This window comes from Cebus imitator, unplaced genomic scaffold (assembly GCF_001604975.1).
Source record: "Cebus imitator isolate Cc_AM_T3 unplaced genomic scaffold, Cebus_imitator-1.0 Scaffold128, whole genome shotgun sequence".
In the NCBI taxonomy this organism is placed as follows: Eukaryota; Metazoa; Chordata; class Mammalia; order Primates; family Cebidae; genus Cebus; species Cebus imitator.
The window spans coordinates 2,741,108-2,769,022 of NW_016107443.1; the positions used below are offsets into that span (position 1 = coordinate 2,741,108).

Consider the following 27,915-nt stretch of genomic DNA (forward strand, 5'->3'; position numbering starts at 1 on the left):
GATGGAGTCTCACTCTGTTGCCCAGGCTGGAATGCAGTGGTATAATCTCGGCTCACTGCACCCACTGCCTTCCAGGTTCAAGCGATTCTCCTGCCTCAGGCTCCTGGGTAGCTGGGGCTACAGGCACCCACCACCACATCCGGCTAATTTTTGTATTTTTAGTACAGGCAGGGTTTCACTACATTGGCCAGGCTGGTCTCAAACTACTGGCATCAACTGACATCAAGTGATTCACTTGCCTTGGCCTCCCAAAGTGCTTGGATCACAGGCGTGAGCCTCCATGCCTGGCCTCCCTGTACCTTTCTTAGAGGGAAGGCCAGTGCCCACACTAGAGGTAACTCTGCCTGTGCAGCAAAATTAGTTATGAAGCGCTATTGGCAAGGATTATTCATTGTGAAAGGAATGTCAGAAACCAAGGGTATTGATTCCTACTGCTAATATGACCTTCTGAATTGCTGGTAAATACTGCATCCCTTTTACACATTTTTTTTTTATGCCAGTTGAAGATAGAATGAATTTCTAAAGCCAATATTAAATGGGAACAAAGTTTTGCTAATTCTGTTCTTGATCTAGACCATAGGAGTTTCCCAGGCCTGTATACAAAACAGAGAACCTATTAGAGAGATAAAATCAAGCACAAAGCCAAATTATCTAATTATTTGAATTCCCTGTATTAGCACTGATGAACTCCCTACTACTCTCTCTCAAACACCTCTCCAGGAATCTACCACTTTAACACCAAGACCAAGTCTTCCATTCAGAACTCTGGGTAATTACAGGTTTGGTAACCAGAAGTAATCAGAATGCCCTGCTACTTAATGTCTACAATAGATAATGAATGAGATTGTTAAAAATCTGAATGTGCAAAAATCAAATACTGACAAGATTTTCAAGGCAGATATTAGTGAGTTGAGGATGAAATGTCTCCAGGGAACTAAGATGTAAGGCATGCACTGCTCTACAATGACAGAGGAATAAAGAAATATGGGCATGTCATTCACGTTGCTAGAAAGAAAAGTTGTAACAGGCCAGACTAAGAAATCAATTGTAAAAGTGTTTGACACAGAAATGGTGATGGAGGAGAACAGTTATCACAAAACGCTATGGCACAGTGATGCTCAGATATACCGTTGGTGGACTCGGCAGCTGCGGCAGTGGTCCCTGCATCCGGAGGGAGGGTGCTGGCTGCTAAACCTAGAGGAGGGGGTGGGGTATTTTCTGATTCACCTACACAGCAAAAAATCAGAGCAAAGAGAGGTAAAAGAAAAAAGTCCCAATTTCTTGTTGCTTCTTAGTTTCTAATTAGGAAATTAGAAAAAGTAATTGAATCAGGTTGTCGACTTTTCAAAAAAGAAAAAAAGTTTATTTACTGCCCAAAGGTTAAAAGCACAATACAGCAAAGTCAAGAAGTAGCCTATAAACTCAAATCCATTTGCTCTCCGATAGAGCTAGTACACACCTCCTGCATAATAGAATGTTAAGATTGCTGAAATGTAGTGAGATACTGAAAAAGAAAAAAAAGCCATCCAGAGACTAGTAACAATCCATACATAAAATTACACGTTTGAAAATTTAAAGATGAGTATGAACTGGTAACAAAATAAATAAGTCACCTTGAAATAAATTAGAAAAAGCAACAAAAATTTTAAATGAGGTAGGAAAAAGTCCAGCCCTTTTTGGAGGGTAGCTGCCACTCTGCTTTTCCTGATGGCATCTGGAGCAGTGACTGGAGCCTCCTGCCGTTTCCCTCCCTGAAGTCAGACCACCCCTGGGCTTGCCAGCTGGGCCCGGCTCACTGGGCTATGTGTTCAAAGTCTTTCCTTTTGCTCTCCCTCAAAGCCCAGTTTTTGTGTCAACTGCTGTTTGCTTTCAAGAATGCATAGATCCGCTTCATAACAAATGCATGCATAGGAATCTTGGCAGTTTTAAACATCACATCTGAAAGCGGTGTCTCGGAAAAGCTGTGCAAAGCATCCCCCAGATCCTGGAGGCACCCAGCACTGCCCATGATCCCCTGCCTGCTCCATGATTTCCCACCTGGAACCTGAAATACAGGGGCAGCCCTATACTCACCATCACGTCCTCCGGGTCCCATGGGCAGTGATGCTCCCCACGAATACTTCTTCTTTAGCTCTAGCTGCTGTGAGCGCTCCAGGGACCTGCGCATCATTGCCTCCAGCCGTTCCTACACAGTTCATGTAAAGCAAGTGTTAACAAGATTAACTACCCAGCCCCACCACACTGCCTGCTGCCTCAGAGCACGGTGTGAGTCACCAAATGCGGCTTTCTGTGCTCAGCATCCAAAACCCAGGCATATGTGCTGTCTCTGCCACACCAGAGTGCTCTGAGTAGGTGGAGAGTAAACAATGCAGCTAGGCTAGCACTGGCTCTCAACCCCAACACTGCTCGTCCTGTCCCCTCCCCTCCCTGGGGAGAAGCTGCCTCAGGAATAATGCCCAATATGCATTAACTCCTTGAGGTCTGTCTCAAGCCATTCTGCCCTATCCAGAAGGAGAGCTGGAATTCTCCAGAACCAACAGCAACCTTTCTAGTTAAAAGCATAAAACATTTTGCTTTGAGAAAATTTTAATGCAAATATAATTTGAGTTTGGGGGTGATACATGACACTGAGAGCTATTTTGCAAAGCTGTATTTTCATCTTAGAACTTCTTAACAGGGAACCAATTGTTTTATATAGTGTGACACTTTTCTGCTATATAGTAATCTGGGGATAACACTGCATATTTCAAATTTTTAAAGAGGCAAGAGTATAGAACCTTCTGGCCACAAAATAAAGCATCCATGCATCCCCAGAGTTATGTAGGTAGAGGGGGCAGGGAGGCAGAACCCAATAATTTTTAATCAGAGAAAAACAACCATTAAACTTCGGCTTCTCTCCTAACAGTATTTGTCAAAAACACTCTCCTGTATCACCCAAATTGTTACTTTCATAAAGTTGTCCTTGGTGCTGCAGTGAAGGTGCTCTGATTCTGCACTCCCCACCATCTCCATGACACTGCAAATACCAAGTCCTCTTCCTATCTCCCCTGGAGAAGGCCTGAGCTAGCAGTTATAATGAAACCCTTTAGCCCTCATAAAACCCAACTCTGAGGTGCTCTAGGAACTAGGCTAATCGTAGCTTGACTCCAAAACAAAAAGATACAATTGTCTCATGGCTTAAAAAACACACACAAGCAAAATTAATTTAGGACAGCATCAACTGAGTAATCATGACTTAAAAGACCAGGAAAAGGCTCCTTTTTGTCACACTTACTAGACACATATAAAGGTCCCTTAATAGGTATCTAGATTTATCTCTTCTGTCGTGTATACACCAGAGGGACGAGATGCGGATCTGGCTTCTCCACATCTCAGCCTCCTCTGCATAATTTTTCTCTGAATAGCACTTTGCTAAGAGACTGCCTCTCCAGGGACCTGTGAGCAGAAAGGGGGATTTTTACCTCCTGTAAGTCTTATATTTGCATTAGCTATTAACTGTGTTCTTGTTTTTGGCCTGAGACTGTACAATCATGAGTGTGCATGCCCTGGCAGAGTCCAGTCCTCATGACCCTGGCCCATTAAATGATGGTCAACTCTGGCAGTCTGCCTGATAAAAGATGGGGCTTGGAGGGAAGAGAACTTCTCTGCCACGTGATGCCTGAAGTACAGCCACTTGAGATTGGGGCTGAATGGTATTCCATTACATGGTTTTAACATAAGGTATTTAACCAATGACATAACTGAAGTGTTGAAGCCTTTCATCCCAGAGTGAATTTAGTATTGGGTGGGTTACAGTATACTTCCTGCATGCCAGAAGGACCTCACAAGGTGGTCCCTTCTCTACTAGGGGACCAATGAGATCAAAAAACAGTGAGCTTCACTGAGCCGGCCTGACCACTGATCAGCTATCTGGGGGGGCACCCCTCTAAGGGAATGAATGCTCACTGAAAGCCAAACCTACCCCTGGACTTTTCAGTGGCCTCTAGAAAACTACCCCTGTCATCCATCCCCAGTCCACTGAGCTGCTCCAAGTCCCACCACTGGAGATTAATTCCCTCAGACCTTGAGGAGGCTGATGAAAACACAGCCGTCCCTAAGAGAAAGACACACTCACTTTGTATCACCCACTTTTGGAGAGATGATGAGAAACAGATGACAACCAAGCTCTAAGAGGATTTATGGAACCCCAAAAAGTCAGAATGGAGTAATTCACACATGTGGAAAACAAAACTTGTCCAGTGCACAAGTCTCATTAAGGTTAGTCCTGTACAGGTCAGTATTGCCTCATGTTTGTGTGTATCTTCTGTTCCTTCAAATAACGAAATCAAAAGAATTCAAATCCCACCTCTGCCTGGCACTTTTTATCCCTGTGACCTTGAGCTAATCATTTCAGTTCCGGGCTTCAGTTTCCTTGCCTATAAAATGGGGATAAGCCTACCTACATCCCCAGATCACCCTAAGTCTGGAAATAATGACAAGTATGCAGTAAATCCTTAACCAACGCTAAGTGAATCTGAATTTAAAGAGGAAGATTCTTATCAGGACCATTTAGAGCAACAGTTCTCAAATCTGAGAGCTCAGCAAGAGAATCCCCTGGAGAGCTTATTAAAGCCCTGGGGTTTATCCCCAGAGTTTCTGAGTCAATAGGTCTGGGGTGGAGCCTGCTGAGAATCTGCATTTCTAACAAGTTCTCAGGTACTGCTGGTCATGGGACCCCCCAAGTGAGAGCCACTGCTTATAGGAGAGGCTGAGCTTGAGAAAGTGAGCATGAGAAAGTTCCATCACATTAGAAAAACAGTATTAATAAGTATCAGAACTGCATACTGCAATTCCTGCCAAGTTCTGGTTTTCCTGAGTATCATCCGATGATCAACAGAGGATGGGGAAAGGGCAAGGCAAATCCTTGTCACTAGAATCTCTTCTATTAGGTAGGTCCTAGCGGAAGGAAGGAAGAAAGGAAAGAGGAGACCTCACACTTGACATCTGGAGCTCTGGCTCTAGATCTGTCTGGATGAATTTGGAAAATCACGACCAAGGTGACTCTGCTGAACTGGCTGAGCAGTATTAAAGGTTGCCAGCAGGGCACATTCCAGACACTGTTACTCAGACAGCAGTCTCTGGAAGGAATGGGTGGTAGGGGGTGGCTGTGCCTCTTCAACTGCCATTATATGTGTTCTTTTTTCTTTTTCTTTTTTTGAAATGGAGTCTCGCTTTGTCATCCAGGCTTGAGTGCAGTGGTGTGATCTTGGCTTACTGCAATCTCTACCTCCTGGGTTCAAGCAATTCTCTCACCTCAGCCTCCCATGTCGCTGGGATTACAGGTGTACGCCACCACACCTGGCTAATTTTTGTATTTCTAGTAGAGACAGGGTTTCACCATCTTGGCCAGGCTGGTCTCAAACTCCTGACCTCAGGTGATCGGCCTGCCTCGGCCTCCCAAAGTGCTGGGATTACAGGCGTGGGCCACCACGCCCAGCCCATTACATGTGTTCTGGGGATGACACTGCAGGGACACACCCCCAATGGTCCTCAGCAGGGATGTGTGTGGGGGAGGGAGGGGAGGAGGTCTTTTCTCTCTACAGACAGATGTCCACATTTGGCCAGGAGGCCACATGGCAGTGTGGCACCTTAATGCCTTCTGTGAGCAGCCAGTTCTCAGCTGAGTGAAGTTTTTATTTAGGTGAATTCAGAATTTTTTTGTTTTATATCCAGTCCTGTGGGTTTTGTTAGATATCAAGCAGTAAGAGTAGAAGGTTTGATGTATCCAAATAACTTAAAGAGATGAAGCTATTCTTTGAAAGAGGTGTGGGTCATGCCTGTAATCCCAGCACTCTGGGAGGCTGAGTCAGGTAGATTGCTTGAGTTCAGGAATTTGAGACCAGCCTGGGCAACGTAGCGAAATCCTGTTTATACTAAAAGTACAAAGAAATAGCTGGGTGTTATGGCATGCACCTGTGGTCTCAACTACTCTGAAGGCTGAGGTAGGAAGATCGCTTGAGCCCGGGTGGGAGAGGTTATAGTGAGCTGAGATTGCACCACTGCACTCCAGCCTGGGTGACAGAGCAAGACCCTGTCTCAAATTTTAAAAAAAGGGGGGAGGGGGCTTTCCCTTATGTGTTTAACATAAGGAGGAACATGGAGTTGACTTTTCCAAATCCCATTTTCCAGGGTCACTGGTCAGGAAGCTATACTCTCCTGAGTAGAGAATGGGTGGGCATATTGTGTTGTCAGCCCTAACTCAGGTGACAGGAACTTGTTCTGGTAGCTCAGTTCCTGGGAGTTGTGTGGCACGTGAAGGTTGTAAGAACCCACCTTAAGGAGTAGGTGGCCTCCCACAAGAGAATGAGTTTAGGTCAGGGTGTCAAGTAGATAGCAGAACTACCCCCACGCCCTCCCTGGGACAGGCCTGACTAGCTTCTACCCCTGCCAACTCTTGACACCTCTGAGAGTCTGGCCATTGGTGGCACCCACTTGTGCCCTGGCACAGACATGAGGGGTTATCAAGAGTGACATCACGGCAACCATAGGGATACAGAGCCAGGGCAGGGCTGAGGTGGGGTCAAGAGGCCTCTCGTGAGCTCCTAAGTATCAGACCCAGAGAGGTAGAATCTGGTAGGCAACACCAACACTTTCCAACAGGCTAGAGAAGTAAAATGGTCTGCATTGGATGAATGATCTTCCTACAGAGGCTTTTCTCTGGCTGACAGAGACAGAATATGAGAAAAAAGACTTCAATATGACACTGAGAAGAGAATGGACAACGTCCACAGCCAGGCACCGAGCAGGCTGCAATCCTCCCAAAGCTCCCCTCGAACCATGGGGGCCAGTGCAGAGGGTTTCCTTTGAAGAGAGTCTTCTGTAATGCAGGCCTATCCCTTCTCCCTAAATGTCACCCTCGAGAATGCCAAACAGGCCTCTGTACCAGCAGAGCACCGACACCGAGGTAGCTAACAAGCCAGCCTGTGTGTGGCAAGTCCCTAAGCTACACCTGGGTCCCCTGGGGCCCTGAGGGCAGGAGCAGGTGGCAGAGGGAGGCTTCTGTTTTCTTGGGTTGCTATATAACCACAGGAGGCCCAGCCCTCAGCCCTGCCCTGCTGTGCCAGGGAGAAGAGGGAACCAAGCTCAGCTTGGGCTGACAAGGGTCAGTCGGGCAGCCTCCTGCCTCCCCACCACCACATCAGGGGTGCAAGGAAGCACACAAATAGAAAATTACCCACAAAAGATTCAGCTGCATCAGGACCAACATACGGCATAACACTCCGTCACCTACAAGAAGGGGGAGTTGGACTAGTTAATTTAACATGCCTCCAGCACTAACATTCTGTAGAGAAAAATTATAAACAGAAATTGCCTCAAAAGCAGCCCCTAGTAACACTGCATATGTCAGAGCATGGGAAGTGTCTTATGTGACTTCACAGTGCCCCTTCCTGGAAGCAGCAGTGACAAGCTTTCAAAATAGGGAGATCATGGTGGAAGAGGACAAGCTCTAAGTCATTAAGGAATGGAGGATGGGAAGAAAATGGGCGAGCCCAGTGACTTGACAAATACACAAGTTAGCAAAGGAGAAATCTGTCCGAAGTTACCAAAACAGCCTATTACACTGTGGCTTTTTCATAAGCTTTTGTGGGCAGCACCCTCTTGACCTTGCTTTAGCCAAGCTTGGCTGAAGTAACTGAACAGAATGTAACATTCCCGAATGATTACTCTGTGCTAGGTGCTTTCCTGGGCACTTTTACAGAAGTTGCCTCTTTTAATTCCCGTAACTACCTCTATTTTGGGCTAAGGAGACAGAGTGAGAGGGGTATGTAACTTGCCCTGGTTACTAGCTGCTCAGTGGTAGAGCTGGCATTTGAACTGGGAGCAGCTGAAGGCACAGCAATCAGACTGCAGCCAGCAACGGTAGACCATGGCTAAAACACTGGCTTAGATCTCATTTCCTAAGAGGAGAAAATAAATCATAAAAGGGTGCTTCTTGAGCAAAGATGGGTCTAACTGTGTGTTCTTCAAAAAAAAAGGGGGGGGGCGGTAAATATATATAGTGATAAACAACTGTTCACAGATTTTAAAAAATACTGAATTCGTACAAACATCTTTATATCCTATAGTGTTGCAGATTAACAAACCTCTATATTGTTCACACTAAAAGTGAATCATCATACCTTACGAATAAAAAATTATCAACTGACATAAGGTCTTTATTATATCCTTAAAATATAATTGTTAAGAAAATCTATAATCTGAATATGCTTTCTAAATATATTTTCAAAATTTAGTAATAAAGGACTCTGTAGGGGTAATCACATGCCATTTCTTTTTAAAAAGGTAACTGGAAAGAAGGGCAATTAAAGGAAAGAACTACATTAAAGTTTAAATACACTAGCATCTTGGTATTTGAGGGTAGACTTAATTTGCCAGTAGCAACTGACAGGATCACACTGTTCTCAACCTCACAGCTCTTGTTGTGGCCTTGTGTCTGCCCTGGAGGCATTAACCCTCAGATTCCCATCACCTAGTCCCTATCCATAACTGCCTCTGAGACTTTTTTTCCCCTATCTACTAGACTACCCACGGATCTTTTGAGTCTTAATTTAGAGTCAGAAAAGGTTGTGAGTAGAAGAGGCTTTGGAGACTGGCAAATCCAACCCTCTCACTTCACAGAGAAGTGAGAGGCCAGCCAGTTTGTCCAAGATCACACATCAAATTAATACCTGAGTAGAATGGACAAGTCTCTGTGGTTCTACGTTGGTGCTGCTTCCACTGTTTCATGTCATGCTGCTGAAAGAAGGCATGGGAGCCACACCAAGGAAAAGGTGCATGGCAGGTCTCTCTCGTACCTCAGAGCTGGGCAGGATGCCCAGGCACTCTGAGCGCCCTGCTGAGGGGGCTGGAAGGTGGTAGGTGGTGCTCCTGGGCCTTACCTCCTCCTCCCGAAGCTTCTGTTTCCTTTTCTCTTCCACAGCAGCCCTCTTCTGATCCTCCCGCTGCCGCTGCTCTTCCAGTTTTCGCCATCGCTCCTCAATTTGCTTTTCGTACTGGAGCTTGGCTCTTTTCTGTTTCTCCAGGATTTGTTGTTCTCGAGCCGCTGGGGAAGGAAAGTAGAAGAGAGGTGTCATTACCAGAGCACCCCATGCAGTATGGATTAAGACCAAAAACACAGAAGCTAGAGTGGAGACCTAAAAAGAGCCTGGTGGGATCCTAGGATGCAATGATTGAGACAAAGGGTTCCGGTACCTCCACCACTAGCTGGATAACCCTGAGCATGTTAACTAGATCATCTCTGCCTTGGTTTCCTCCTTTACAATGTGGGGACAGTCATGTTTGCCACATCACAGTGTTGTGAAGATCAAACAAGATGATGCCCATGAAGTACACAGTAAGTGCCTCCATACATGGGAGCTATGGCTGTGACTGCCGTCATTAAGTCAAACTTGTACACAATGGCTAAACCGTATGCTAGGTTAAGCAATGATGCTTATAAGGGTATATTCATTGGAAAGCAGGTTAACTGTGTGTGCACCATGCATCAGATACTGAGCTGGGTCAGAGAGTAAAACACATGAATAAAATTTGCCTTACCCTCAAGACATTTCCTAAGAGGCCCTTAATTCCACCTAGCCAAGGCAGGAGAGAGTTCCCTAGGGGAGGCAATGCTTGTACCGACCAGGAGGAGGCAGTCAAGGAGAGAAGAACCTGAAAGCTCCTCATTTGCCTCAATGCAATGGGGAAACACTGTCTCCCTCCCTCAGCATCCTGTGCAGAACACTCTGTACTAATCTGTCTACGGCCTGCAACAGGCGAAACAGCCCTTCTCAACCAGGGCTACCTGTCCTAAAATATAAAATGGCTCAGGTGCTGATTTTCTCAGTTTTCCTGAGGATGGCCCTTTTAGATTCCCAAGAGAGAACCTAAGGGAGTGTACACAGTGGACACTGGAAGGTATCAGGACTTCCTTAAGTCAGGAGCAGCGACTGTTTCTCTTTCTTCAATGTCATATCTGCAGCCCCTAGCACAGTGCCTAGAACACAGCAGAGGTTCAATATTTGACGAGTGAAGTGTTCTGAGAATTACCTATTTATGAACATGCCATTTACAGTGTAGGTGGACCCCTGATTCTTCATGTTCGTCCAGCAATTGTCCTAATTCTCTTCCCATTCATTCACATATTTGTAAGAATCTTCAGAAAAGACACCACCATATCTCTACTCCCTTGGACCAAAACAGCCAAAGTGCATAACTTACCCAGACATTTTTCTCTTTCTTCCCGTCTTTCTTTAGCCAATCTCTGCCTCTCATCAGATTTCAAAAATCCTTCCATGCCTACAAAGGAGAAAACTAGATGATGTTTCAGTTCTTCACTCTTTCCCTATCTGCTGAGTACCTGGGGCAACTAAGCACGCGCCCGAGTCTAAGTGCATGCACATATCATCCATCCCCATCGCTTCAACCAAAGGAGGTCCAATCTGTCACTCTCCATGACACACACAGCCAAGGGGCAGCAGTTACCACTTTCACATTCACCTGCCAAGCTGTCCTGTAGCTGTGCCAACATCAGCCCCAGAGGACAAAGCCCCTTCCCTAATTCTTTGCCCCCAGGCAGAAAAGGGGTCAGAAAGTACAGTAAGTGACAGAGGGGCCTGGCAGTGTGCAGAGAAGCCCACTAGGCTTAGTCTAGTCAGACTCCCAGGCCTGAAGCAGGACCACCTGGGGAGAGGAGAAGCATAAAAATGGACAAAATTTTGAATATTGCTCATTACACAGACACTGAACATTTTACTTTTTTTTTTTTTTTTTTTGAGGCGGGGTCTCGTTCTGTTGCCCAGGCTGGAATGCAGTGGCGTGACCTCGGCTCACTGCAACCTCTGCTCCCAGGTTCAAGTGATTCTCCTGCCTCAGCCTCCCGTATAGCTGGGACTACAGGTATGGGCCGCCACACCTGGCTAACTTTTCTATTGTTTTTAGTAGAGATGGGGTTTTGCCATGTTGGCCAGGCTGGTCTCAAACTCCTGAACTCAAGTGATCTGCCCACCTTGGCCTCCCAAAGTGCTGGGATTACAGGCGTGAGCCACCACACCCAGCCTACTTTCTGAAAGGAGCCAACATATGAAAGACAACATTCAAGTTCAATTTTGGTTCTGCCAAGTTTGTGTCAATGTCAATCTTAGTATCTTAGAATCATCCAAATATTTACAACAAATAAGATGGAACCAATGACAACTTCCCCAAAACTGTCTGGGAAATATCCCCAGAGCTTTTCATCTCCAACCAACTCCTGCAGGACCCTAAAGGGCTTTCTAAATCAAAGGTTAAATGGATCTTCATGGTCATGCTAGGATTAGAAATAATTTACTGCACGCTTTTCCTGAGTATTAGCTACATAATATTTAAGCACATCATTCTGGAGAAATCAGCTTTAATGTTAATATAACCAGGTTCACTTCCCCAGCATCTGTGCCTTCCTCTCTGAGAGCATCAGAAGCTGGCATCACAGTGTGCCTTGCTGCCACGGCAACCTGTGCTTCTTCCAAGGAAGTTCCTGCTGCTGTCCAGGAGAGAGGCCTGAAGGCCTGGCCCACAGTGTAGGGAGTGGGAATGAGGAAGGGGGGTGGTGTGACAAACACTGGATTGTCAGGATTCCTCCCATACATTTGGTTTTTCAGCCTAGATTATACATCAGGGATATTAAAATGGGATAAGTACTAGAAAAACCCAAGTGCCATTCTCCATTTTGTTTTTAGTCATCTCTTAATCATTATGACACTATCAACAATATAAACGTCATCAAGGATTTAAAGGCCAACTCCTCAGCTCATTCCAGCCACTTCCCAATCTGACTCCAAACTCTTTTCCCAAGTTGACCTCAGCACTGCCCTTTCTCCCATGCACCTCCTGGCTCATGACCCCCTTATTCAACCCTGCTCCACCTGTTTAAACCCTGTCCATCTATAAGACCCCCTTGGTCCCCCAGCTCTGTGATGCTCTGTGTTCCCATATGGTTTGAGGACTCTGATTCTGCTTTCCCGTACAGCTCTCTCTCTCTCTCTCTCTGTAACTCAGTCTCCCCTGGTGTGTTCCAGAGCCATGTGTGGCTGATGGAACTCTCAGTTTGTAAAGCTCCAGCCACTGTTCCTTACATAGCGGCCCCAAGGTGTGTACACACGGCTCAGAGGCAGGTGTGAAGTTAGTGAAAGGGGAACAGGCATAGAAAATCAGGTTTCTCTTTTCCCTAAACACAGTCAGGTTCTAGTCTCTACCTCAAGAGTCTGATTAATAAGAATTAGTTCTGTGTGAAAAGCTACAAAGAAAAGCCTAGGATGCCTGGACAGATGCTCCCATCGGCACCTACATAAGCTCACCCACCCAGGCAGGGCCTAAACCTAGCTCTGTACTGCCCATGCTGCCCTTTAGGTGTTCATGGGCCTGTTCCGTATCTAAGTTAAGCCTGAAAATGGCTGAAAGTGCTCTTCAAACAGAGGGAAAAAAGAAAACAGAAGAAAAAGGGCCAAACACACTTGAAACTGCACAGATTACCTTGAGGCTTTACAGAGGCTGCTAGTTCGACAGACAAGCATGATTTTAGACTGCCCTCTCATGGACACATATGAGAGTCACACCTTCGAATCATCTTCCAGAAATTCTTTATTACATGCTCACAGTCATCATCACTAGCATCATCATCATAAGCAGTAATAATTGAGCAGTTACCAAGGATAAAGTATGCTGCTCAGATTTTCTCAGCCCAACCCCTCTATGATGACAGAGGCGCTGTAACAATCCGTCTTACAGTTATAGAATCAGAAGCACTTGAAGCTAGATTCCAATGCAAGAACTTGACTTCAGGACCCACTTTAAAAAACATTAAAAATATGTATTTTCTCTAATCTCTCACATCTGGCTGAAAGGGCCCACATTCTTAGTTACCGCTTTTCTGTGCTGCTTCCCCAGCACAGGAAGAATGTAACACCTTGATCTTAGCGCTGTGACCCAGTGATGCATACAGGGAACAAATCCTAACCTGGCCCCAAGAATGAGCCTGCAAATCTGAAGAGAAGTTGAGTGTGACCCATTAGAGAAGTATAAAGTAAGCAGTACTGTGAGCCAAGCGCTGGTGCAGCTGGGCACAGATGTGGTCACTGTACAGGCAGGCTAATTAGCAGCTTCCTCCTCACACTAGTGGTTTGAAAATGTTTGCTCAGCAATGTTTTAGTGCTGACGCTGGGTGGGGAAGGGGCTACAGAGGACCCTGGGGGCAGCTGTAGGCCTCTCCTTGCTCGTGTCACAATACAGAGCTGTCTCTTTCTTTTTTAAATTCAGCTTTGCCCCACTGAAAGGGGTGGAGTGACTCAAACAGCCCAACATGGGTGATGTGGAATCTCTGTGCTGTCTATTTGGCAGCCATGAGCTATACATGGCTATTTAAATTTCATATCAAAATTTAGTACAGTTACAGTTCATTCAGTTCTTAGTCTCACTGGACACACTTCAGCCACATGTGGCTGGTGGTTACCACCCTGCAGTGAGAAGCCTGGCAGCTCCCTCCTGTGATTCTCTCTCTGCACATCTTGCTGCTCTGGGAAACATGTGGATAAGGAGGTCTGAGTTCAGTCAGGATTGAACTTTACTGGATGAGTAAGGCTTCTTCTACACAGCATCTGCTTCGTCTGCTTAACTGTTGAGCAAACATTTTGAGAATATCCATTCCAAGAGGAGCCAAATAACTCATCTCCAGCTTCCACCTTCTGACCCTAGATGTCTCTCCCAAAGGCTGTCGAAAAGCCCTTTTGCTCATTCCGAGGTAAGGAGGGCTGGAGCACAAACCATGGACTCTAACAAATCAGTTACTACCGAAACACAGTCAGATTTAAACCAGAGGAACTGAGGTAGATTATTGTGAACACTAACACCAGGAGATGCCCTCTTAAGACACAGTGTAACCAAGAAGTAATGCTTGATATGGTTTGGCTCTGTGTCCCACCCAAATCTCATCTTAACTTGTACCCCCATAATTCCCAGGTGTTGTGGGAGGGACCTGGTGGGAGATAATTTGAATCATGGGGGCGGCTTCCCCCACACTGTTCTCAATGGTAGTGAATAAGTCTCATGAGATCTGATGGTTTTATTAGGGGTTTTCACTTTTGCATCTTCCTCATTTTCTCATGCCACCACCATGTAAGAAATGCCTTTCACCTCCCGCCATGATTCTGAGGCCTCCTCAGCCATATCGAACTGTTAAGTCCAATGAAACCTCCTTTTCCTCCCAGTCTCGAATATGTCTTTATCAGCAGCATGAAAACTCACTAATACGGTGCTGAATTCAGCTCCAAAAGGAAGTCTTTATATATGGCCTGAAATCCTAAAATGTCCAGCTTTCCTACCCAATCAATCCCTTGTCCATGTACCCTATTTGTGTACATTTATCATCATCTCTTTTTTATTTTTTTGAGACAGGATCTCACTCTGTTGCCCAAACTGAAGTGCAATAGCATAATCATGGCTCACTGCAGCCTCCAACTCCTGGGCTCAACTGATCCTCCCACCTCAGCCTCCCATGTAGCTGGGACCACAGGTATGTGCCACAATGCCTGGCTAATTTTTAAATTTTTCAGTAGAGACAAGGTTTCCCTACGTTGTCCAGGCTGATGTTGAAACTCCCAGGCTAAAGCAATCCTCCTGCCTCAGCCTCCTACAGTGCTGAGATTACAGGCATGAGCCACAGTCTATGGCCATCTCTTGCTTTTTTTAAAACCAGGGACCCAATTTTACCTTTAAATTCCATGAGAACTGACAGAGAACAGATTTATACCTGCATGCTTGCCAGTGGCTGAGAAGGTAGAGGTGGGAGGGAAGTGGATGTCTGTAATAGGCATCATGAAATATACTCTATCTTAATTGTATCAGTGGTAACATCGTGGTTGTGATACTGTTCTACAGTTTTGTAAGATATTACCATTGAGGTAAACCCGGTAAAGGGTACATTGTAGGGCTCTCTCTATAATTTTTTTTTTTTTTTTGAGATGGAGTTTTACTCGGTCACCCAGGCTGGAGTTCAGTGGCACAATCAGCTCACTGCAGCCTCGAGCTCCTGGGTCCAAGTGATCCTCTCACCTCAACCTCCCAAGTAGCTGGGACTACAGGCGTGTGCCACCATGCTTGGCTATTTTTTTTTCTTTTTCTTTTTGAGATGGAGTCTCGCTCTGTCACTCAAGCTGGAGTATACTGGAGTAATCTTGGCTCATTGCAAACTCCACTTCTAGGGTTCAAGCAATTCTCCTGCCTCAGCCTCCTGAGTAGCTGGGACTACAGGCGTGCGCCACCACGCCTGGCTAACTTTTGTATTTTTAGTAGAGACGGGATTTCATCATGTTGATCAGGCCGGTCTCAAACTCCTGACCTCATGACCCGCCCACCTCAGCCTCCCAAAGTGCTGGGATTACAGGCATGAGCTACGGTACCTGGCCTTGGCTATTTTTTTCTTATTTATTTATTTATAGAGATGCAGTTTCACTACATTACCTACCCTCGCCTATTTTTTTCTTACTGATTGATTGATCAATTGATTGAGAGGCAGTCTCACTATGTTGCCCAGGCTGATCTGGAACTCCTGGCCTCAAGGGATCCTCCTGCCTCAGTCTCCCAAAACGTTGGGATTATAGGCATGAACATCTGCACCCAGCCTGTAATATTTCTTATAACTGCATATGGATTGACAATGACCTCAAAACAGAAAAGTTCAATTATTTTTTTAAAAAACCTGGCCCAAATGTGAAGGAAGCCCTGGGAAGAACCTAAAGGGGATGCTCTCAGAGGTATCCTACCCAGGAGAAGGACAAGAAGCACCCATGTCAGAGCCACCCCTTCCCCGCTGTTGACGTAATAATGCTTCCCAAGGCAACAGGATTCAGGTAAACTTGCAACTCTGAAACAGAGGCCTTTTCTTGGGCAATTAATTCCTACAGAAAAATTGGAATAAAACAGGGATACTGAGCAGCCAAACAACTACTTTACATTAACAGAAAAGCATAAAATCTCATACTTGACTGAGATCCTATTATCTTTGAGCTGCAGGAACACATTTTTAAAAACTAATTTTAAAATAAATTTTATTAGCTTGAAGTACTCTCCTACTAGAATATTAATGACCTGATATTAGTCAATTATTCATGGTACTGGTAAGAACCATTATCAAAATACAAAGTTTCAAAGGGAAGCCAGTTGTGCTAGACTTTGAAAAATTAATCGCATTAAGTGAATTTTAAAATAACCTTTCCAATTATACTCACATTTATGCAACTGCAATGTCCAGAAAAAAGGCAAGGAAGAACAAAGAGCTCATCCAATAGGAAATACAATGAAGGGTCCTCACCTCCTCTAGGGAGCCATCCCTGATCTCTTCAAGGGGTTGTCAGGCATCCTCTGCTCTGTGGACTCACAGGCACTGTTTTCCTAAGTGGTCACTCTTGGTTGCACCGTGATGATCTGTTTGAGCACATGGTGACTGTTGCTTCTCCACTTTGGCTATACAATGGAATCACCTGGAGAGCTTTAAAAAATATAGATGCCTAGGTCTCCCTTCATATTCTGATCTAGTCAGTCTTAGGTGTGGTGTAGGCATTGCTGCTTTAAAAGCTCCGCATGTGATTCTAATGTGCATCCAGGCCTAACAACTGTCCTAGCCCACTGCTCCCCACATTTGAGAATGCGTCGGAACCACCTGGAAGGCTTGTGAAAATGGACTGCTGGACGTCACCTCCAGAGGTTCTGATGGAGTAAGTCTGGGGTGAGCAAAAGAATCTGTTTTTCTAACAAGCTTCCAGGTGAGGCTGACACTACTTACTGGTCTAACGCCCACACCTTGAGAACCAGTGTTCTGGACTATGGTGATTCTACTGGGCAGGGCCCTCCCTGTGGCTACTCTCTGTATGACAGAGCTCAGCAGAGTGCCACATTCCCCCACAGTGTTTACCTTTGCTAAGGTTGTTACTGCCCCACATGGTATCGCTGGGTGTGTGTGTGTGTGTGTGTGTGTGTGTGTGTGTGTGTGTGTGTGTGTGTGTGTGTGTGTGTGTGTGTGTGTGTGTGTGTGTGTGTGTGTGTGTGTGTGTGTGTGTAGGCAGAGGGAAGGGGCAGGGACAGGGGGACTAGGTCTTGCTATGTTGCCCCTGGTTATCTTTAACTCCTGGCCTCAAGTAAATCCTCCTGCGCCAGCTTCTCCAGATGCTGGGATTACAGGTGTGCACCACCCTGCCAGGCTTTGGGTCTTTTGTTTGACCCTTGTCCTCTAAGCTCTTGTTTTATCTCTGAATTTCTGGGAGGGACTGAAGATTGGGAGGGACTCAAAAAGCTGCTGAATGAAAGGGCAATGAATATTATGTCCCACTGATGGAAACCTCCCCATTTGTAGACTATTTTAACCTCATACCGGAAGTGTCTATAAAAACAATCAACATTTTAAAGCATCTTTGTACCCATTATCCTGCTAGAGATGTGGAAAGAAAGAAAGGCTCTCCCTGAGCTGCTCCCCATAGACCCCCACTCCCACAGATTAACCTTTCTTTTGAATTCCATCAGTGCTCTGATTCTCACAGACCTTTTCCCTCTTTACTTCACATGGGGGTCCTTCCCTCTCTCATTCACCATCCTCAGGCTCAGGAAACTCTACCCTCCCGGTGCTCTCTCTCACCAATCAATTTCCTCTGGAAACACCCTCACAGACACACTCAAAAATAATGCTTTACCAGTTCTCTAGGTATTCCCCAATCGAGTCAAGTTGGCACTAAAAACTAACCATCACAATGGATAAATATAATATGGTATTATACATCCATACAATGAAATACTGTTCAAACATAAAAAAGGAATGAACGGGATAGGAGACATTGTGAAGGACTACTAATGGGTTCAAGATTTCTTTTGGGAGTGATGAAAATGTGATGGTATTTTAGGCAGTGGTGACAGTTTCACAACATTGTGAATGTACTAAATGCCACCGGATTACACTTCAAAATGATTAATGTTATTGTTGGTAAATTATATTGCAGTAAAAAAATTTGTAGTGCTCCCCGCATCCCCCCCCCAAAAAAGCAGAATATAAAAGACCACATCAAGGAGTGTTCCACAACAAGGCTTAAAAACCCAGAGCATAATCTTATCTGTGGCCTTCTCTGAAATCTCCTAGGTTATCTGTTTTTTCTTTTCCTCCCAAAAATCCAGATGATATATCTGGTTCCAAATGCAAACGTGTGTGATACATTTCCGTATGTAAAAATAATATATATTTCTATAAACTGTATTTGTCACACAATCCCAACAGCTTTGTTATTAATTATAGTTTGTAAAACTGGGGAACAAAAATAAATGTTGGCAAGTTGGAAAAAAATGAGTGTTTATTTTTTAAAGGAGATGAAAAAAACTGCCAATAAATGATAAATGTGTTGTGATAAACTGCTGCTGTGATGGTTACATGAAATGTGTGGGAAGAGGCCGGGCGCAGTGGCTCACGCCTGTAATACCAGCACTTTGGGAGGCCAAGGCGGGCGGATCACCTGAGGTCAGAAGTTCGAGACCAGCCTGGCCAACATGGTAAAACCCCGTCTCTATTAAAAAAAAAAAAGAAGAAGAAGAAATGTGTGGGAAGAACTTCCCATATAATAAATGCTCATTAAATGTTACTGGCCATTATGTTTAGGGGGGTTATTTTCTAGATTAAAGAATTGGAGACTTCAAAACGTCAAGTAACTCACCCAATGTCCTATTAAGTGGTAGGAGTCTAATTATCTCTCTGACTTTTAATCCAGTGTGATTTCTTCTACACTCTGCTGCTCTCCTGGGAGAGGGGAGGTGGGGTCAGATTCAGATCAGTGAAAGGCAGGAGTTGGAAATTCCAGGCAAAGGTAACAATGTATGCAAAAATACGCTAGAATATAATAAAGTCTGAAATCCAATTGAACTTTTCAATCTTGCAAGTGGAAACTGAAAATTAACTGACAGAATCTAGAACCTTTTTCATCATTGCAGGAGGGTATATTGTTTTTGTTCAGAAAGCATCATATACTCCTGCCTCATATTTTTCATTTAGAACCTCAAAACCAATTGCAATCCTATAAGGTCACTAAACCTTCCATTTACATTTCTTTCAGTGTTGGGCTAAATCTCAATTTCCTCCACACCTCAGGATGACTGCTTTAATGAAATGAACTTCTGATGAAAACCAACAGCAAAATTGTCTAGCAACCTAATTTTTCTTCAAAATGAAACTCATAACCATTAAAGGCACTCTGAGAACATCAACAAAGCAACCCTAAACAGTGTTAAAATGAGGCCGAGTAAGGTGGCTCACTCCTGTAATTCCAGTACTTTGGGAAGATGAGGTAGGAGGATCACCTGAAGTCAAGAGTTCCAGACCAGTCTGGCCAACACGGTGAAACTGCATCTCTCCAAAAAATACAAAAAATTAGCCAGGCATGGTGGCATACGCCTGTAGTCCCTGCTTCTCGGGAGGCTGAGGCAGGAGAATCACTTCAACCAGGGAAGTGGAAGTTGCAGTGAGCCAAGATCTCACCACTGCACTTCAGTCTGGGTGACAGAGTGAGACTCCATCTCAAAAAAAAAAAAAAAAAAAAAAAAAAAAAAAAAAAAAAAAAAAAAAAAAAAAAAAAAAAAAAAAAAAAAAAAAACCAACAAACAAAAAAACAAAACAATGTTAAAATGAAGGCTTAATCATACCAGCATACAATGTGCAAAAAAGAAAATTGACTTAAAAAGTCAATTTAATATATAATTGGCACTTTCAAAATCCCAAATCATGAAATTTCAGGTGAAAGAGCTCTGAGGCCCTATTCAACCAGAGATGACATTGCTCAACCTCTCCCTCCACAAGGAAGATAACTCTGTCTTTATGTTCTTGGCTTTCTCCATTCTACCCATCCAATATGGATCAGTTCTTGGGCTTTCATTATACAGATGGAGAATGTATGTGGATAGAGTTCCAGAACTGTGAGAAGTGAATCACTTTTCATTAATCGACACTGGAAAGGGGGGAAAATGCTGCATGGGGGTGGAGGATGGCAGCAATAAAAAAGAGAAGGAGGTGAAAAAGAGATGAGGGACTAGGAAGTCATGAGCCATGTTTGGCTGCTTCTGGGGAGAGTTCTGGCTAGGAATTGAGTGAGGGAAGGGTTTTGTGTGACTCTTGGAAGATACAGTGTGTGGACGTGTCAGTGTGTGTGCACACAAATAATACCGGGGGCCAGAGGACTAGGCAAAAAGCTGCACATTAGGAATTCATCTTTTCACACTTTTCTAGTCTCCAGTAAATGTATAAACTGCTTTTAATACCTTTTGACTACTGAATTCTATTTCTTTAGCTATTACCCGAAGTTCTGGTATTTATTTGGGATATTTATTCTGGAAACAAATGCCTATGCAGAAACTAACCTTAGAGGAATCATATGGTTACAAAGACCTATCAATGGCCATTTATTCCATATTTTTTCTCTGACAAGAGCAGAGTCAGGTGGTTTCAACTTAAATTTGTCTCTCAGGAAGATGCTATTTCTTGCAACAGCTTAATAAGGGGGGTTCTTCTAATCCAGTGACTCTCAAGCTTTAGTGTGCATCAGAATCCATTAGAGGGCTTATTAAAAACTGAATGCTGGGCTCTACCCCCAGAATTTCTGAGTTAGTAGGTCTGGGATGGGGCCTGAGAATTTGTATTTCTAATAAATTCCCAGGTGATACTGATGCTGCTAGTCTAGGGACCACACTCTGACAATGAGTGATCTAATCCATTTCTTACCTGCTATAATTTCCTGAACTGGCTTAAATTTTCTCTTAAATGGTGGTAAAAAGTCACTATTATTACCTAATTCATTCCTTCCGATGTGCCCCTTTCAAAGATGTCATGATTTATACTTTTGAATGAGGCAAGCCTAGAGCTAGAATTTAAGTTTAATAACCACTGACTACTAGGATAAAGGTATAGACATCCAGGTATAAAAATATATTTTAAAAAAATGCATACAGGTCACGCAGAGTGGCTCACGCCTGTAATCCCAGCACTTTGGGAGGCCGAGGCGGGCGGATCACCCGAGGTCAGGAGTTTGAGACCAGCCTGACCAACATGGTGAAACCCCATCTCTACCAAAAATAGAAAAATTGGCCATGCCTGGTGGTGTGCGCCTGTAATCCCAGCTACTCGGGAGGCTGAGGCAGGAGAATCAATTGAACCCAGGAGGTGGAGGTTGCATGAGCTGAGATCACGCCACTGTACTCCAGCCTGGGCAACAAGAGCAAAACTTCATCTCAAAAAAAAAAATTTGTATTAAGATGCCAAAAAGTCCTTGAAAGAAGTGGAGAAATAGGGAACTACTTCAAGACTGTACATAAATCTATGCTATTATTAGATTTTTATAAAATACACCCACTAAATTCCCATAGGTTTCCTTTTAAAACAGCTAACCGAATTCTGAATTACATTTTCCAGAAAAATGCAGACATATAACAGTATTACTGAAAAACTCAAATGATTTTCTTAAATCACAATCTCACAGCAAAGAGAACGACCATTTTCCCCACCAAATGTAGAAGTGGGTGAAGCCCAAACAATAGAAAGTGCATAGCACTTTGGTGTCAAGGTCAAATAATAATAATAATAATGAGAATGGATCCCCCCCACCCCCAACTCCAAAACCTGGCATGTAATCGTCACCATTCTGCCACAAAATCCTCTACACAAGATTACTGGAAGAAGGTACAACAGGAAAGTTCTAGCCGGTGCAGTGGTTCACGCCGGTAATCCCGGCATTTTGGGAGGCCGAGGTGAGCCGATCACCTGAGGTCAGGAGTTTGAGGCCGGCCAGCCTGGCCAACATGGCAAAATCCCTACTAAAAATTAAAAAATTAGCTGGCCGTGGTGATGGGTGCCTGTAATCCCAGCACTTTGGGAGGCTGAGGTGGGCAGATCACGAAGTCAAGCGATCGAGACCATCCTGGCCAACATGATGAAACTCCATTTCTACTAGTCTCTACTAAAAATATACAAATTAGCCAGGTGTGGTGGCACACGCCTGTAGTCCCAGCTACTTAGGAGGCTGAGGCACGAGAATCGCTTGAACCCGGGAGGTGGAGGTTGCAGTGAGCAGAAGTTGCACGACTGCACTCCAGCCTAGGCGACAGAGCGAGAATCAGTCTTTAAAAAAAATGCTGGGCGCAGTAGCTCACACCTGTAATCCTAGCACTTTGGGAGGCTGAGGCAGGCGGATCACCTGAGGTCAGGCGTTCGAGACCAGCCCGGCCAACATGGTAAAACCCCATCTCTACTAAAAACACAAAAATTAGCTGGGCATGGTGGCGCGTGCCTGTAGTCTCAGCTACTCAGAAGGCCGAGCCAAGAGAATCACTCGGACCTGGGAGGCGGAGGTTGCAGTGAGCTGAGATCACACCACTGCACTCCAGCCTGGGCAACAGAGTGAGACTTGGTCTAAAAAACAAAAACAAAACCAGGAAAGTTCTGCAGGACCTGGTTTAAGCCTCCTCTCCTATAAAATAGAGATGAGTAAAACCTATTTTAGAACGAGGATACAAGGATTAAATGAGATATCACAGGTACTGCTCAACTGTATCCGGCATACAATAGGAGCTCGACAAATCCAGCTATTCTGTGTTGGTTATTCTAATGCACATGTTCCTATTTATTGTTCTCCACCTTCCACTATGGAGGTCCTTTGCACACACACCTGAAAACCTCAATCAGGCTACCTTTCCTAATGGGTGTGATAAGATCAAGTACATTACAACACTGCCAGTATAAAACTAGGGCGAGCATTCTTTTCCCGTAAAAATTATACTAGAAACATGTACATGCTCTCTTGATTTCTCATCTTCTGCAAAGAGTATATCAGTTACCAATCACTGTTTGTTTGCTTGCTTTTGTCTACACATGTAGACACATGCCGTTTATGGAAGCAGTGAGAGATCTTGTCTTCAGCAAGTAATTTCTTAAAGAAAGCACATAGAGATGACATCTCACAAACACTAATTATGAAGGTGGTATATGATGATGCTGTTCTTCTATATTCATACACGTATGCTCAGTTGCCCCAGGAACTCCTGTGCCAGTAACTCAATCTGGTAAATATGTTCTCCAGAACCAGACGACAATATGCCAAGCTATAAAATTCAACTGTGCCTGGTTTTGAGGACCGTACACATATTTGTGGGCTAGACTGTCTTTTTCTAAGAACTCTAGCTCTTAAGCACCTATTTCTGGCCAGGCATTATCCTCTACAAATATTATTTAATGCTCACAATAGTCCCAGGAGGTGGGAGGCACTCCCATTTTATAGATGAGGTAATTGCAACCCAGAGAGGTTAAGAAATCTGTCCAAAGTCACACAGTTACTAAGTAGCAAAGCATGAATTTGAGTCCAGTCTGCTTGACCCTCAATAATGAGAGGCCCTAAAGGAAGGGGAGCTAACCTAGGGATCTAGATGTCTAGAAAATGGTAGCTATTCCTACTGAGAAGCACAAAAGATGATGCTAAGAAAGAGGAATGGGGTCTCCCCAGGCTCTGTCAAATCCCTACTCAGCACACAGTAAGTGTGACTTCTGGGGAAGCTTCTCGACCTCCCTTTTCTCATGTGTTAAACAGTGCCCGTGTCACAGAGTAATGTGGAGCTTAAAGAACAATATATGCAAAGCTCTTAGCACATATTAAATGCATAATAAATATTAGCTAACAGTATTATCAATATTATTACTGGTTTAGATATGGCCCTTAAATGAGATATGTCCTAAGTATCCAGAAAGCACAAGTAATTTCATTACCTAACCACCACGTCTACTACCACAGTCTAGAACCAGCCCCTGACCCTCCCTGATCTTAAACCCTTCAGCTTGCCCCAAGCCTCCAGTGTGGGATCCATAGGGCAGGCTGGGCCCCAACAGTGTACATATTTGCCAAAACTCATCAAATAGTGACTTAAAATTTGTGCATTGTACTGTATGTAATTTATACCTATTTTTAAAGCTGTAACAACTATAGCAACAAATAGAAAAGGCAAAATTCAGTGTTGACCACATGCCACATATTATTAGTGCCCAAAGCTATGAAGAATAACCCGGGAACTTCCAAGTAACCACATCCTCACCATGGCCCTGTGAAGAGGTGGGGTGCACTCAGACTCCAAGGGCAGCATGGGAAATAGGAGGTATGCCCCCTGCCAGGGCCAGCATGGGAACTGAAGTCACCTGCAAAGGCCCAGGGATTGGCTGAAAAGTCAGGGCTCTGAAAAAACATGGCAAAAAGCCCTAACCTTGCTGATTATCAGAAGATAAGGAGATCTAAGAAGCTGGTTCCTTGGTCCTGAACTCTTCCTTGAAAGCTGTTATCTTCCAGGGTCACTATTAACTTGACTTTCTCATGCCTTTAACTGTCTCCAGTCTACATCAGATCCCAGTTACAAATGTCCCAAAGGCCTGGTTCTTTCTATAGCTACCAGTAAAACTGCCTCCATTGGATTGTCTCCCCATTCATAAATAAAACTCAACCCCCTCAGCCCTGAGAGCTTCTTCTTGGCTCCATCCATGTGGCCTGCCCAACTATATCCTAGTCAAGAGTCTCTGGGTAAATTCCTTAACATCTCAGAGGCTTAAGTTCTTCTCCTTAAAATAGGAACATTACTGCCTACATCCCAAGGTTATGGGGGTAGAGGGAAGACCTTGTGAAAATGCTTGGCATGCAGGAGTACTCACAGTTGGCTCGTTTCCCCTGATAATAGAAGAGAACACAGAGAAAACAAGTTGGGACAGATGATCATTAGGCCCCAAATCCTGGAATCATTTCAGTCTTCCCAAGAACCCCATAAAACTCCTCCAGGAAACCCCCCACAACTTTCTAACAGGTCACAGTTTCCATTCTAAGACTTTCTCTGCCAAGCTGATAGTTTCCTTAAAGCTAAGATGAGCAAACTCAAAGGTAACAAAGGAAGACACAGGCTAGAAAAATTAAACTCAACTGATTATCTACTGAGCACCATAATACGAAAGCTTAGTTCCCACCCTGGCTCCTCATCTGGAGGTAGGAATTACCTAGCTTCCTATGTTTCTACAATTATGTGTAATTTCAAAATAAGCCAATATGCACAGCATACTCTATTCACAGCATGATTTGCTAGTTAAAGGAAACCTATACAGCTCAGGGCCCCCTAAGGTAATACGGATGACTCTATGCTGATGTCTGTCCTCCCAGCCTTCTTCCCTGTGCGGTGGTTGCAGAATCATCTCTCCTCCACCTTCATGCTCTCCTTTCTGTGTAATTCTGGTCTCACAGTTTTTTGCACATGCCTGTTCTTCAACAACAAGAAGGTGGATTCACCCATCCCATACAAGGTGATCCCAAAAAACCAATAAGCAAGTGGGGCTCGAATGAGATAAGGGAGTAAACATGGAAAGGGGAGCAAGGGTAAAAGTTTCTACCATGGACAGGGCATGTAGGTCTGGGCATCTGAACTTGGCCTCAGGTCCTTTAGAGATGAAGAAGCTCTGACACACAGGACTTTTGTGTGAACTTCTGTAGTCTCACCTGATACAGGGCTCCAACCATGCAGAAAAAATGGCCCTTGAAAAGCCGTCCCATCCCCCAGCAAGTAGAGAGGGCAGCTGAGTACAGTGCTTGGGAGCAGGGGCTCCAGAGCCTGGTGGCCTGGGTTCTAACCCCATGGAATCACGTGCTACACAAGCACTGCTCAATAAATGTCACGCATCATTATTCCTCAGCGTAACCCGGCCAGTATTTTCCTGCAATGGTGGGGCAGAGGCTGGCTGTCAGGTTACATATCAGGAAAAGTGGTTGCTCAGTGAGGGTTGTGTCATGTGAAAATACAAGCTCCCAACTCACCATCCCAAGACAAGACTCAGAAAGGCCTTGAGTTTCTGGAAAGAGGGCCAAGACATGGAGGAAAATTACTCTTATTTGCTTTTTCTCAGCAACAAAACACAAGAAACATACAAATATCTATTTTAAACTGCGGACAGAACCCAGCAGGTAATAACTAGTAAAGAGAAATTACCTGTGGAGTTTCCAGAATAAGTAATGTCATTTGATTTCTACTCATGGTGATATGTATGTATGTTTAATACCATGAAAGTAAAAGATGTAAAAGAATCTTATCCTTCCTGTAGGAGATAGCTAAAAAGAAAAAAAGAAAGAAAAAAAAGGATCAAAGGGTCACCAGAGGTCCTTCCAGCCAATCTCCATTGCACTCCTGGCCCAGTTGCCCATAAGGTCCCAAGTCCCTACCATAGGACAAGCTGCCCTCTTGAGTATGAGCAAGCCAAGTGCAAGCTCTTTGTCTCAAGCTGATTATTTTGTCCTCATTCCTTGTTTCTGTTTCTGCACAATGACATGTATGTGGTTGTTTGGGGTCCCTCCATCTTCACTGTTATAGGGTTTGCAGGATCCTTCAGACCTCTTCCCTGAGGACAGCCCCTTCTTCCTAGGCTGACAACTCTTCCTCGGCCATCTCACCGGGCATCAGATCTGAACTTTTTTTTTTTTTTTTTTTTTTTTTTTTTGACAGTCTTACTTGGTCATCCAGGCTGAAATGCAGTGCACGATCCTAGCTAACTGTAACCTCCACCTCCTGGGTTCAAGCAATTCTTGTTCCTCAGCCTCCCAAGTAGCTGGAATTACAGGTGTGCGCCACCACACTCAGTTTTTTGTATTTTTAATAGAGATGAGGTTTCACCATGTTGGCCAGGCTGGTCTCGAACTCCTGAACCCTAGGATGCCTGGTCCAGATCTGAACTTTAATCACTGCTGAGCACAAACCATCCAATGTGAACTGCTTGTTCTCCTGGCTCTGCTATTCCAACTCAGCTCATGGCAATTCAGCCCACAGCAGAGTTGGTCCCAGTTATGCCACTGGGTCCAGGGGCCATTGACAAGGCTACTGAAGAGCAATGCAAGTCACTAGGGCAATGCTTAGGCCTGCTCCTCCCGCTAGTTGGCCTCCGTTCCATGAGGATTCCTTAGTTTTAAAACAAAATACAAAGGGGAAATAAAGAGGCTAGGGAAAAAAAAATCACTCTTTTGGGCTGGGAGCTGTGGCTCATGCCTGTATTCCCAGTGCTTAGGGAGAAAGTGGGAGGATCGCTTGAGGCTAGGAGTTCAGCACCAGCCTGGGCAACATACCAAAAACCCTGTCTCTACAACAAAAATTTTAAAAATTAGAGAGAAAAGCCTTCCTTCCTTCCTTCCTTCTGCCCCCACTCTCCCCCTCCTCCCTAAAAAAATAAAAATAAAAATAAATAAAAATTAGAGAGAAAAACTCTTTGTATTATAACAATTAGGAGATACGTTAAGAATGATTTTGAAAGTCAGAACCCTTATCCCATTTCCATTTGTCTCTGAAAAACATGCCCAGCAGAGTTACCCCCATCCCAGGCCTACCGATCTATGCATCTGTCATCCTCAGCCGAGCCACAACAGAATTCTTAAACAGGGACAATCTTCAAGGGTACTTTGAGGCCTTGAGGAAACAGCTTCCTGGCACAAATAGATTCTTTTTAAACCACCAAAGCAGAGTACAACGTGTAACCCCATTCAACATTGTTCAGCGCACTCTGGTTAGCCTTTTAAACAGCCTTGCAGTTATCTCCAGCTTGTCCCTTAAATTTACCTCCACCTCACCTACCTCTAGCCTCCAACCACATCCCTGACAAAATTCTCTTTGGAAAACGTAAGAACCAGGAATCATAAAGTTCAATTTATTGCTGCCGGTAGTTAAAAGTTTATTTTGGGCCAGGTGCGGTGGCTCACGCTTGTAATCCCAGCACTTTGGGAGGCTGAGGCAGGGGGATCACGAGGTCAGGAGTTCAAGGCCATCCTGGCCAACACAGTAAAACCTCCGTCTCTACTA

General features: G+C 44.5%; 1 protein-coding gene across 1 annotated transcript in view; it reads right to left on the reverse strand.

The window, feature by feature from the left end:
* MAP7D2 (MAP7 domain containing 2) overlaps window positions 1–27,915 on the reverse strand; it is a 120,457-nt gene that overhangs the window by 46,959 nt on the left and 45,583 nt on the right. Inside the window, 3 exon segments of the mRNA XM_017540662.2 lie at window positions 2,074–2,185; window positions 8,919–9,082; window positions 10,240–10,317. Of these exon segments, the coding sequence (XP_017396151.2) occupies window positions 2,074–2,185; window positions 8,919–9,082; window positions 10,240–10,317 (354 nt within the window).